The 13,522-nt window shown below is 39.5% G+C and overlaps 1 protein-coding gene across 1 annotated transcript in view; it reads left to right on the top strand.

Annotated features, from left to right (window-relative positions):
- Positions 1-13,522, top strand: part of IMPG2 (interphotoreceptor matrix proteoglycan 2) — a 59,260-nt gene extending 45,738 nt beyond the window's left edge. Inside the window, exons 12-19 of the mRNA XM_031556307.1 lie at positions 998-1,322; positions 1,876-3,644; positions 4,604-4,823; positions 5,976-6,186; positions 7,989-8,177; positions 8,365-8,563; positions 9,408-9,487; positions 10,321-13,522. Coding sequence (XP_031412167.1) covers positions 998-1,322; positions 1,876-3,644; positions 4,604-4,823; positions 5,976-6,186; positions 7,989-8,177; positions 8,365-8,563; positions 9,408-9,487; positions 10,321-10,333 — 3,006 coding nt within the window. The 3' untranslated portion in view covers positions 10,334-13,522. The remainder of the gene's footprint in view (positions 1-997; positions 1,323-1,875; positions 3,645-4,603; positions 4,824-5,975; positions 6,187-7,988; positions 8,178-8,364; positions 8,564-9,407; positions 9,488-10,320) is intronic.

Genomic DNA, 13,522 nt, shown 5'->3' with positions numbered 1-13,522 from the left:
TTTTTTGGTCAATTTCTGACTTATTGCACAGCATTCATAGTGGGACAGGTATCCATGCAAAGCAGTAACTCCTGAGTTTAGGCAGGGAGCTTACTTTTGTAGCCTTGATTAAATTAGTTAATTTCTCCTTTTTTTTTTTTTTTTTTCCCCAGTTATGATTTCCTCATGAGACACTGTGGGAGTGGATTAATCTTCAAAGATAAAATGTGCTCAGTATTCTATCTGTAAAACAAATAATAACTGGGGTGTGGTCTTATAATTAAATTGTGTGCAAATTGGAGGCTTAGAAACAAATTCTTTTCCCACAGTTCATGTAATTGGCAAATTCATTGTGTATATTCTGTTGATAGTTTTCTTTCCACATTGGCATCTCAGCTTTGAGAGTGAAGTTATTCAAAGTTCTAAGTGCTCTTGGTTACATTATGATCACTGTTTCCCTCCCAGGTTCTCAGAGCCACGAATCAAAAGACAGTAATAAACAACTGTAGGGCATACGTACAGTCAAATTCAGTTTCTAAACTGTTTTATATATACTAGCAACTACAATATTATAATTAATGTAATGATCATGGAGCTGATGAATAGTAGCTGCTTGGACCTCTTCACTTCTTAGAAAGGATGACAATACTGTGTATCTTTATCTTTGATTTAAATAGAAATGGACAGTTCAATTTTTTCAGTAAGGAAAAGGAAAGGACACAGGGTGGGTATAGACTGCAAATTTCTGAATACCATTACCTGAAGCTGCGCCTGAAGAATTGGAATGGTGTCTTTCCCTTTTTAGTGGACGTGACTGGACACAAAATATGTGTCACAAGGACATGCATTTTACATGTACATTGGAAGTTATTAGCAAATCCTTCTCCTGCTATTTTGCACTACTTCCTCACAAAGGCAAAAGTACCAGATTTTGCTCCTGGTTAACACCCCTTCGTATATTCAGCTAGTATGGGCAGCCAATACTACCCCTGTAATAGAGGTTACGGTTTTGTTTCAGGATAACACTTTTTCAGCTGAACGGCCTTCAGCGGATGAATCAACTGTCAGCAATACCTTGCCCTTTGACTTCACCAAGCCAGATTCCACTTTAGATAGTGAAGAGTCCAACGACAATGAAATCCGACCAAGACCAGAAAGGTTGGACTCTGAGGTCAGTTTGATACCTGAAGCTCCACTTTCCTCAGAGGCTGACATCACATCTTTGCCAGATGGGCTGAATTTAGAGGATGGAAATCAGACTCCTGCTTTGGTCACTGCACCAGTGATAGATCATGATTCTCTGGACTCTCTGGAGTGGCTTTCAGCCCCTGATTCTTCAGATGGTAAGTTCATTGACTGAAGTTTAAGTTTGGATATCAGTGTTTCCGAATACTCACTAAACATATAGTTTACTAAAATGACTTTTCAGAAAGGTCTATACACTGGATATATTCCTCTGATTATTTTTACCTTCACTATGTACATGTATCCAAGAACAAGCCACTCTGATAACTTGCCCGTAACAGCTGATAATGCCTGTTTATCCCTTCAGCAACTTGTGTGTACAAGATAAACTTCTTTAACTGAGTAGAACTATTTTCATATGGAGCACGTTTAGGTGATTCCATGAGAAAATAATGAATCTCTGAAACAGAGATAGTTATCAGATAGTCTACTAAGGACATGCTACACAGTAACTACTTTAGTGAGTACTCTACAGTCTTGACTTGGCAGAATGAAAAGTGGAGAGGTCAACAGATCTTTAGACTTCAGCATGTAAAGATCAGTATATATCACAGGAAACATAATGAATGCCTATCTACAGACAACAAAATGAACATATTTTACTTTTTTTGTATAAACAAAAACTAATTGGAAGCTCATTTTTATTTTTAGAGTTTGAAGATACTGGACTATCTGATGACTTTCTTCTGCCTTCAAGTCCCCCTTCTTACCTTGCGCCTGAAGAACCTCCATCTACAGATGATTACACAGCTCCCCTGCTTTCTGCACCAACAGTGGCCTCCTCATCAGTCGTGGAGACCGATACAAAAAGAACAGTGACTGCTGAGAAGGAAGAAGTAACTCAGGGTAGTCCTGCAGACAGTAGCAGTGCAGATTCTTTGTTGCACGAGTCTGTGGAAGAAAGTCCTTTTCCTTTAGAACGTGAAAATGATATTTATCTTGGAGATAGAATTATATTTGATGATGGATCTGGTTCAGCTTTTGATGGTTCAGGGAAAGGAATGGAACCAAGTATTTGGCCTTGGGATATGGCAACACTGGAACCAGTTTTCTACCCTGGTCCTGATAGCTGGCTTGATGATGATAATGATTCTTTGTTAATCAGAACTGAAGATATTCCCGAAGGTCTGATCTTAGATTATATACTTAACTCTAGGAATAAATTAGAGGATGATCCTTCCAAAGATGAGAATGAAGGTGTGGCCAATATAAAAGAAAATTTCCTTGACGAGTCTGAAATATTTGTCTTTCCAGAAACTACAACTCAGCAGGTACCTCTGCTACAGACAGGAGAGCCATCATCTGTGGAGCCAACTACACAGATGGAAACACTGAGCATGGATGATTCTTCTTTTGTTAAACCGTCCTTTGTTTTGGAGCCATCAGAGGACTATTCCTTTGCAGACTTGCCAACTGGAGAAGATCCTTTCTTACCACACAGTACAGGTCTGTCTGTTGAAGATAGTCTCCTTACATCTACAGTAACTCTTGGTATGGAGGATAGACTCCTTACATCTACTGTAGCCCTCAGTGTAGAACAATCAGAAGAGTACAGTGTAGGTCAGGAGATCATTTCTGAAGCAGTTGAACATCAAAATGAAGACAGGCCAACAGAGGAAGAATTATTCACAGCAGAGCAGTCAAATGTAGCTGAAGCTTCTACAACAGGTTACTTGGACAAAAGCTCTTTAGAAACTGTTCTGACTGTGGAATCTTTTGAGGTAAGCACTGATAGTTCCACAGAAGAGCACCAAACCCTAGATTCATCATTGGCAGACCGAGACACTGGATTAGCAATAAAGAAGCCAGTTGATGTTTGGCCTACTGACAGAGTGCTAGAGAAGACATTAGATCAAACAGTGCAATCAGCAATGCCGACTGCAGCTCAAGTTTCAACTGCAGTTCCTTCTTTAATAGATCAAGCCACTGCTCTAGATGGCTTTGCTGGGCAGGATGGTACAGAACATGACACACATGTTTCCATGAGTATCAGCACCATTCTGAAGTCCTATGTAACTGTAACAGCAGGCACTGTTGAGCTTCCATCTCATCTCCCTCCCGTGGCATCCACAGTGTCATCATCTGTGGTTACCTCAGCAAAGCTGGGAGGTGAAACAACAAGAGTCCTGGATGTTTCAGTGGACCTGGATCATGTGAGTATGGTCAGCTTTTCTCCTGAGCCGAGTGAGGAGGCAAAGAGCATGACTGACAGTCACGTGGAGCCAACTACCCATGCCCACTCCACAGAGATGGCCGGCGTGGCTTGGCCCACGCATGAAAATCACAATAGCACTCCTGTTCCATCACGAGCTTTAGTTGTGTTTTTCAGTCTTCGGGTTACCAATATGATGTTTTCAGAAGACCTGTTCAATAAGAATTCCCCTGAATATAAAGCATTAGAGCAACGATTCTTGGAACTGGTAAGTGTAATTTCTGTGCTAAATATCCATTTCCATAGATAGAAATTGTTGGCAATTAAGAGTTAGTCTGCTCTCCTTTGCAGAAAGTAACTCAAGACTGGTGTTTCCAGACGTTATATGTGTCCCTCTCCAGGAAAATGCTATCTGGAAATGTGGGATGGGGAAGGCGGGGGGAAGGAGGGGCATTTTCAGTTGTTTTTTTGTTTTGTTTTGTTTTCATTTTTTAGTCAGTCAGTAGTCTCTCTAAATCTAATGATCTCATTATCGTAATTTTCTAGTGATACTGGGCAGATGCTCTGCTGGTGTCAGTAGATGCAGCACATGTAGCTTAGTTTAGTACAATGTTTCCTTAAATTGCTTATGGTATGCTCTGGATTTAGTCTATGGGGAAAGAAGAAGTAAATACATTGGGACTGCTGATAGCCTTTCTGCAACTCATTCAATCCATCCCAAGTAAGTAGTAGTTTAGGGAAATAAGGTGTTTGTAAATGGACTCATCTCCTAAATAGTCAGTAGCTAGCAAAGCCTCATAGAAGAAATAGAGCAACAATTATCAAATTTTAACATGGAAATTCTCTTCTCCTGAGTGTAATGAATATTTTTCTATGGGAGATGGAGGGAGTAAAGGAGAGAGATAGAAAAGGATAACATACTTGAGGGAAATACCCTTTGAAATGACATGCATATGTGTTGCTTTGGGCAAGGGAGAGCTCCACGTACATCCATATAAGTGTGTATCTAAACTGTAGATTAGGAACTGTCTACAAATTGATATTTGGTGTGAAGTACTCAGGACTCTGGCAAGATGCCAGTATGGGCCTCAATCAGGAAGAGTTTTAATACCCTTGACATGGGATTTGGATAAACTAATTCAAACTCTCACTGCCTGATGCGATACCAACTGACTTGAGTATAGATTCAAGGATTCAGCTTTTCTGTCGTTGTCCTTTGTGTTGCAGCTGGTGCCATACCTTCAGTCAAATCTAACAGGCTTCCAGAATCTGGAAATCCTGAACTTCAGAAATGGCAGCATTGTGGTGAACAGTCGAATGAAATTTGCCAAACCTGTGCCTCGAAACGTCACCAACGCTGTGTATATGATCCTGGAAGACTTCTGCAACACTGCATATCACACTATGAACCTGGCCATTGATAAATACTCTCTGGATGTGGAATCAGGTAAAAATGGCAGGGAAGTAAGTTTTGAAGCAAGAGATTCTGCTTTAACAACCTACTTAGGATCATAACAGCTCGGAGATTTCCCAGTGCTTTTCACGAGCTGGGTTTTCTAAAGCCCAGGTCAGACTTTCACAGAGTTTAAATAAACAGAAGTCTGTTATGGGACTAAAGAGAGGAACAACAAAATGGGACCCAGATTGAACAAACAATATGGGGCCCATATAGAAATATGGGATTCAAACTGGCTTGCATAATTCTCATTGCACTTTCATTGAGGAGTTAGAGGAGGACTGGTCAGCAGGAACAGTGGTGCCCATCTCTATTGTGCTGACTTTCACATTTCTCCACATGGCTACCACCGTAGTAGAGTGGTAGCCAGTTTAACTGTGAGGTATCTATACAGAAAATAGTTGCTGACTTACTCTTATACTCAGAGCTTGATTGCAGTAAAAAGTGTCTGGCCCTCTTAGTCCATTTGTGATACAGGGAACTTTCTTTCTGTCCAAGTTAGCCAGTAGTGTATCATAAAAGCAACCTGAAAATAGTTCCTGTGTTAAACAACTCAGCTGACAAATGGCAACTGTGCTTCTGAGGAAGTTCTGCTATAAACGCAGTCTATTTAGCATGAAAAATCTTGTGATATTGATATTAAATTTCATGCCAACCCTCTTAAGTTTGATATGCAACACATCAGATATACAACAGGCTTGTGCTCCTTGCAGACAAAGGCACTTCACAGGTAGGAACTGGATGCCTGAAGTCCCCTTTCCCTTCTCTGTGTGCTGCCTATATTTTCTGTGACAAGAAGTACTGGAGATCAGCTGTGTTTTACTCATTTGCAAAGTATAGTTCCAGCAGAGAGAGAACATCTGAGGTACGGCGTGTTCCAGTAAGAAAAAGAACACTTCTTATACTTGCCTTTTCAGTTGGCTTGCTGGGTGGTCTTAGCCATACCACTTATGTGCACTGTGCAGAGGAACACTTCCTAGTGCTTGTTCACCTTAGCAGAGCCCTTTGAAACTCAGGAAAGACGCTTGCTGCATTTTGGCAGATTATTTTAACCAAGAAGTCATTTGAGAATATGGCAACAGTGCTCTGCCTTAGGAAATGTTCTCTTCTATTACTAATATTTTCTGCTTTTGGTGTTCCCAGGAGAGCAAGCAGATCCCTGCAAGTTCCAGGCCTGCAACGAGTTCTCTGAATGCTTAGTAAATCGCTGGAGTGGGGAAGCTGAGTGCGTCTGCAATCCTGGCTACCTGAGCATTGACGGGCTGCCCTGCAATAGCATTTGTGATCTGCAACCCAACTTCTGCCTGAATGATGGCAAGTGCGACATCAGTCCTGGGCAAGGAGCCATATGTAGGTAGGTCATCTTCTGTTTGATTCACATACATTCCTCTGTCCTTGGGATTCCATGGGATGTGTGCAAAATTCCCTAAGATAATGCGTAACACGTGAGATGCTAGTGATTATCAATCATGTAACACTGTTGAGCGGAGGTCCCAGTTTTAATTTTAGTTTTCTTAAGTTCAAAAATGAGACAGTAACGAATTTCTTTAATAGAACAGAAATGGCAGGAAGTAAAGCTATCTACAAAAAATAGTAGCAGTGGTGTATATTGAGTTGTTCACTTCACTTTCTTTGAATTTGAGGACAGAATTTATCTCCAGAAGCTTTTCTAAGTAAGCAAAGTGTTAGATAATGTCATAAAACATATTTTAGTTGACTCCAATACAAAAATCCAGATTTGAAAGGCATCCTCGTTTAGCACAGATATATTAAATACAGTGCTCTTAAGAAAAAGGTTCCATAAGGAAAGAAAGCATTGCTAATTTGGAAAAAATAATATGTGGTTCATATGAAAATCAAGACACATGCCTCAGATCTTTTTTTTTTTGCTTTTTAAGGTTCAGATGCGTTTAAACAGATGTTTGTATTTCACAGGTAACTGAAATAGTGCAAGGTACTGATAAATGTGCCCTCTGATACTGCACTATTTTTTTTCCCTTTTTATCAATGCAATAATCTGTTTTTAATAACTAATTAATTATACCTATCAACAAAAGGTAGAATTACTTAAAACAGTGTGATAGCTATAACTACTTACATTAGTTATTATTTGTTATATAGTTACTTACACTAGTATAACTACTTATATTAGTTCATGTGATTTTATTTTAATAAGGCTTACTTAAAACTTTAAGGAAATTAATCTTAGAGGCTTAGCAGCTAACAAAAGAAACAATAATATGTTTTTTTTTTATGATATGAAAATAGTTACTTTCACAGATGTGTATAGTGGTATAAATTTTATCATATTTGTATAACAGTGCTAACGGGAACCACATGTGCTCAGGTATGCTCTGGCCAGTACTTAGGAAGAAGTTTTCAAAAAAGTTGAAGTATCGGTTACTGCTTTTAGAAACTATTTCAGATATTTAGGTCAAAAGACTTAATTTACTGATGTTTTCTATTAATGAGGTTCACTGCTGTGAGTGGCTGTAATTCCTTGAGATTTTAAAACAAAATGCCCCAAAAACATGCAATGCAATATATTGTTTTTACTGGTAGATTTTAAATAAGTCTGTATATTTTAAAAGTCTGTATTACCTAAAGCTTTCATATTCCAAACCGCAGCAAAGTGGAAATTATGAATGCTGATTAAGGAAGAAATTCCAAAGATTCATTCTTGGGAGCAAGCTTCTTCCTAGTCTTTTTATGTATTTACCTAACCATTGTAGAGTTTACACACTATGAGCATTTTGTTTAACATACATTCATGTGTATTCGCATTTCAATAGCATTAAAAGACTGTTTTCTACCATTGTAGTGTTTGACACATTACTTGCGAGGCTCTATCACTGCATGAGTTTTTATTTAGTCTAAACACTTCAGTTGTAGCACATCACAGGATGCTCCAAATAGCAAGTTTGCCACCACAGATGCATTATCCTTTTCTTATTCTACCTATCTTCACTCAATTCAGCGATACCAAAAGGCTGTTGCCAATAACAATAAAAAAGTTGGTGCTCAAACTTGCAAAGGCATTTATTTGTTGAGGTAAATTAACTGAGGATACGTCACAAGAAGAAATTAAATACATTTATATTAATCAAAGTTGCAGTTTTTGTTGGTGTTTTATTTCCCAGCATTTCTTTTTTGCAGGTGTCGCGTAGGAGAGAACTGGTGGTACAGAGGGGAGCACTGTGAAGAATATGTGTCTGAGCCACTGGTCGTGGGTATTGCCATTGCTTCTGTGGCAGGATTCCTTCTGGTGGCATCTGCTGTTATCTTCTTCTTGGCAAGGACCCTTCGAGACCAGTACACAAAAAGCGACACCGAGGACTCACAGGGGTATGTGACACCATCTAATGTTACAAAGCTCATCTGCCACAGTAAGGATAATTCCATCATAGGTCTTGTATCGTGCAGCTGACCAGCAGCAGGGTTTATGCGCACCTCCAAGCGCCAGGCTTCCTTAGTCTGTCTGCTGCCATTCTGGTCTGCAGAGAAGCTCACTGTTTGTTCATTGCTCCCCCAGGCAGGGTGACAGCCTCTCGTCCATTGAGAATGCAGTTAAATACAACCCCATGTATGAAAGTGATACGACTGGCTACAGCCATTATTATCGCAGATACCCTCAGCTAACGTCCTACAGTTCTACCAGTGCAGAGACATCCACCGACTACAGCAGTGAAGAGATAAGGCACATTTATGAAAACAGTGAGCTTACTAAGGAGGTAAATGACCTTGTTTTCATAATGCCATCGAAAAGATCTTGTGAAAAATAAGATTATTGAACAATTGCAATTTGAGGCCTCAGTCTTTCTCAAAAATCTATGCTCTAGATAGATAAGTCACAACTATGACTGCTGCAACTATTAAAGAGAAGACAGCAAGCAGGGAAAGAAATCCTTTCTATCAGGTATACAGAAAGGAATGTGTGTGTTCTGACTTGTAATGAATTTCACGTGATAAAAGAGCTGAATGCTTAAGTAACTGCACAGGGGCTGCAGTGGTTTGCTTTAGTGCTAGACATGGTCTTTAGCTTTTGATGCCAACTGATATGCAGGAATCAATGCTGTAAAAATTTGGAACCTCCTGGCCTTTAATACAGGGTTTTTAAAGCTTACTTCTTAGTATAACTTGCAAGTTAGATCATACTGTCCTCCTATCTTGTTGTATAAGTGGTATCCAGGATTTGCTGAAGAGGAGAAAGGATTTACGTCCAGGAGCAAGCCACAGATTCTTAAGCAATTGTGAGAGGTGTGAATCCAGCCTGTAGCCAGGGTTGTGGAGAAAGTATCTATGAGAGAGAAATGGTTCTGCTCAAGCCAGTTGAAATGTCACATTCTATCCAAACCCTGGTTTTAACAGTAAAATATGACTAGATTCCAAAACTGAAGTGCTCCACTTTTAAAAATAGCATGAAGAAGAATTTTAGCCCTGGACTGTCCAATTTCAAGATCTCCTCATTGAAACAGCAAAGGATATGAGTTTTATTTTCCAAGAAAAAGAAATAGATAGTTTCACTAGTACTCTAATTTCTGTTATGTACCTAAAATTGTCTTTCTTGTATTCTAGGAAATTCAGGACAGAATTCGAATTATAGAGCTCTACGCTAAGGACCGTCAGTTTGCAGAGTTTGTTAGGCAGCATCAAATGTGAGTGAAATATCTTGTCTGCATAATTCCTTTGATGTTTTCTCATGTAACTTTTACTACATTACTATATTCTTCATATGAAGGGCTTGGAAATGCTGGAGCACTAGAAGTTAAAATTTCAATACTTTTAAAGTACTTAATTTAATCACTGTCACAAGTAGGCCGTTAGATTAAAAATGGTGAAGAGGAATCCTGCAGTTAAAGCACAAATAGAACCTTCCTAACTCTTTTAGTGTAGATGTTGCTGCTACCTCTTTTATTTAGAAGAGAAATTTTTAAAAGCATGTTAGTTCATCTCGAGTTTGCAAGACTTGATTTGGCAGCTAACCCAGCAGGTCACTAGTGCAGTACTACCATGTGATATTATGGGCATGTTATCAGAATAGAAGGTATACAGTTCTGAACAGTTAACCAAGCTGAGTTGTGTGCTTTGATGAAAGTCAAGCATGGGAAAGGCTATCAAGGAATTAGGTGTCGCATTCAGTCTCCTACAAACTGTATTATCACTGTAGCAATAAGAAAATCACAAATATCTCTGTTCACTTAAGAGATTCTGAAGTGCAGTTCCTTGGGATCGGGTTAAAAACAGCTACAGTAGCACAACCTCTGTATTCCAAAGTCCTCAACTACAGTTTTGTTTTGTTTTTTAATTGAAAATAACTGCTCTTCACATTTTTCCATGTCACTTGTTCATATTTTCATCTTGAGACAGATCAGCTTCTAAATTTTCCACAGCTGGAAAGTAGAAAGGGCTGCCTCAAATAAGCCTTGAATGCAAAGCTTGAAAGAGAAAGAGACTAACTTAACCATTGCTTCTCTGTTTTTCATTTCAGGAAGCTGCTTTAAGAAAAAAAAAAGAAATCAGTAGAGAGCACGTGGGAGATAAAGACTACCTTGTTGCCATAGCAATGGGCTCAGATGTAACTGCAAAGTTACTTATAGTCTTAACATTGCATGGATGGATACAGATGTTTTCTAAATGAATGGCCGAAATGTACAGATGTCTGTTTATCTCAATTACCTCTGGCTTCTCTGCATAAAGTGACATTTTTAAGAGGTGATCAGAAGTGGCAGAGGTTATGAAAGTTCATTTTTCATTAACTCTGAAATGGACAATGGTAATTTGTATATCAAGGCAAAAAAAATCTGCTCAGAAAAGAGAAGATACGTGCACAAACTAAAAATAAAAGGCACCTTTTAAATCCCGTCTGGCATTTATCCCCTCACTGGAGTCTACTGTAGTGAATTCACAAGTACAAAGCGCTAGTGGAAAGAATGTGGTTTGCACGTGAATGGTTTGTAGGAGAGAAGCACAGTGATACTAGGGTGTTAGCATTATTTTAAAGCATTCTCAGCATAAACACAAACGTAAAATCGTCGGAAAAGTTGTTATTTTACACAACTGCCTGATTAAACTTTTGCCACCTGGCATTAGCAAAACAGCACAGTGCTGAGGCTGCAGCCCTCTGAAATGCTCTCTCCACACAGTAAGTGTCACTGCTGGCTTGCAGTGACCACATCTGGTGCCAGACCACAACAGGGCACTCCTGCAATACAGAATTATAATGTCACGATGGTTGACACTCCATCTTTTCCTGAAAGACACACGGGCAGGGGCACAGAAGGTCTTCTATCATACAAATGTTGTGTAAAAGTTAAGTGACCAACATTGACTTTTTTGTACATAGACAATTTGTTGTTAAGATGCATTGTTTATTTGTTGTTTATTTCCTTACCAGCTTATTTTCAGAATGGATTTGACTGCTGAAATAGAAAGATGAATAGGTTAATGACAAAATACTAAGGTGATGTTTGTGCCCATCTTTTTTAAAGCCATAGTTAGTATTTACTTAGTGTTGAATTCAGCCAAATATTCGTTACATTTTCTTTTCTGAACTGAGCAATACTGACCCACCAGTCTGTGTTTCAAAATCAAGCTGTGGTATTTATACGCATACATATTTGCTGAATGGCAATAGTTTCTTAGGGGGAAGGAAAAAAGCCAGACTCATCTCAGCCGGGGTAGTCTTTCTCCAGGAGAAGGAGCCCTCCTGAAGCATTTTAGAGCAACTGAATACTTATGGGGACCTTACAAGATACAGAAACTGCATTTTATCTTGAAATTCTAAAGAGTGTTTTGATCACCTGTTGAGGTATGTGGGAGCTCTGGTTAGACACAACATTTGTGTTGCTAAGGCACTAACACTGCAGTCAGGGCTAGGGCACAAACAGTCTGCAGTAGCTTCTACCTGCAAACAAGTCCAAGATGCTTGTTGTCTTTACAAAGATAATTGTAGCTCTCTGCCCACACGTGCCAACAGCCACACAATACTTTTACAAGTTCAGTGTTAGTGAGAATTACTTACTTGACTATAAGCTGATTTACGCAAGCAAGTAAAGATTTCAGTGCAATTTCTCTATGTATTCTGGAGAACCTTGCTGAATCACTTCCATGGTATCTTTTTGCCTTGAGGGACAGCAAATAGTTAGCAGAGCCGCAAATCTGTCAAAGAAAGGTTTACAGAAATCACTGTAAGCCCAAATAATATAAGGCAGTGGAATACGGTACAGATTAATACTGTTGTGACTAGGTATTAGAAGACAGAGGTCACACAGTGTGACCCAGTGCTCTCAGGGCAGCTGGGATCAGGTACGTCTTAATGATACTCAACTACCTGCTGGGCACACTCTTGGTTACACTGAGCTTGTGGTATTTCAGTGTATATACCATGTCTCTTTCCTGTTTGTGTGTGTGTACCTATAAGCATAATGATATTTTCACTACAATAAAATACAATTTCCAAAATGCTTTTTCTAGAAAATTGATGTGGAGACTGTGAGTTTGACATGAAGAAATGATGTATATTAGCCATGAGGAGTTGTGCACACAGTGGCAGGAAGTTTGGTGTGACTTCTTTTAAGACTGAGTTGGTTAAGCTGTTGACCTCATTGCTAGCACAAGTGCCAAGCATCATTCTTTATCACTTGCAGGGTTATATTCTGAAAATTCATGCTGCAAAACACATAATGAAGGGCTTTGCTTTCTACTATGATCTTTGCTCATTATAAAGCTATGTTGGCTCTAATTAAAGAACCAAAACATGTTACTGAGGGGATCTTGATTTCTTAACAAAAACAAAAGACCCCTCCTCCTTCAGGCCTCCTCTCATGAACTCTGATGATGCATCTCACAATATGTCACGAAGAACCTAATGAACTGTCTTGTTTTAAAGTTTCCCAGCCAAAGGCAGAGACAAAACCCTCTAAATATCCTCATAAAAACAAACCAAGCTCTGTATAAAAATCTATCAGTACTTGCTATTAATTAACACAAAATTTTTCACTTGCGGAAAGTCAAAAAGCACAGGTCTGAATGTTGGGTTAATTTAAGAGCACACATAAAGGCAGTTTTTGTTTGCTTATCATGGGCCGGTCCATCAGCTTGTGCTGACCATCCATAGCCCTCAGGCTTGAAACAGATGAAAACATAGCCCTTCACAACACTGCCAGCTGCCCTGTCACTGAGGCTCACAAACAGTAGCCACACATTTCAGACTTGCAGAAAGCACTGGGGGGTAAGCTCAGCCTTTACCAGTCCAACCTGTCACTCACATCCCTGATCAGACCTGCAGGAAGGTGTCCTTGATGACAGAGGCAGCACAAGGAGCAGGAGAGAACTCCAAACTCTCCCCAACCCTGTGTCTGTGAGCAGCAGAGATGCAAAGGTGTTACAGCTGCACAGCAGGGACAGGCATCTCCTCCTGGTAAAGCAAAAACTCAATGCCAGTATATCTGTAAGCACTCTAGGACAGACACAGACTGACTTTGTACAGCATGTGGAATCCAACAGAGTGCTGTCACTCTTTAAGTATTAGTAGTTATGCACAGCAATTTTCTGGTGCTTTCTGGTTACTCAAAGTGTGCTACAGCACCAGCAGCAGTTCTGCCTTATCTTTCCACTGCTTGATTTGGTTTGGGATCAGCAAATCATTCTACATAATATCCATCCGCTTGCTTTTGTTTCTCAAATGAAAA

The sequence above is a fragment of the Meleagris gallopavo genome, chromosome 1 (assembly GCF_000146605.3).
Source record: "Meleagris gallopavo isolate NT-WF06-2002-E0010 breed Aviagen turkey brand Nicholas breeding stock chromosome 1, Turkey_5.1, whole genome shotgun sequence".
NCBI classification, from domain to species: Eukaryota; Metazoa; Chordata; class Aves; order Galliformes; family Phasianidae; genus Meleagris; species Meleagris gallopavo.
The sequence above is the reverse complement of the archived record's forward strand: the minus strand, read 5'-3'. Positions and strand labels throughout refer to the sequence as shown.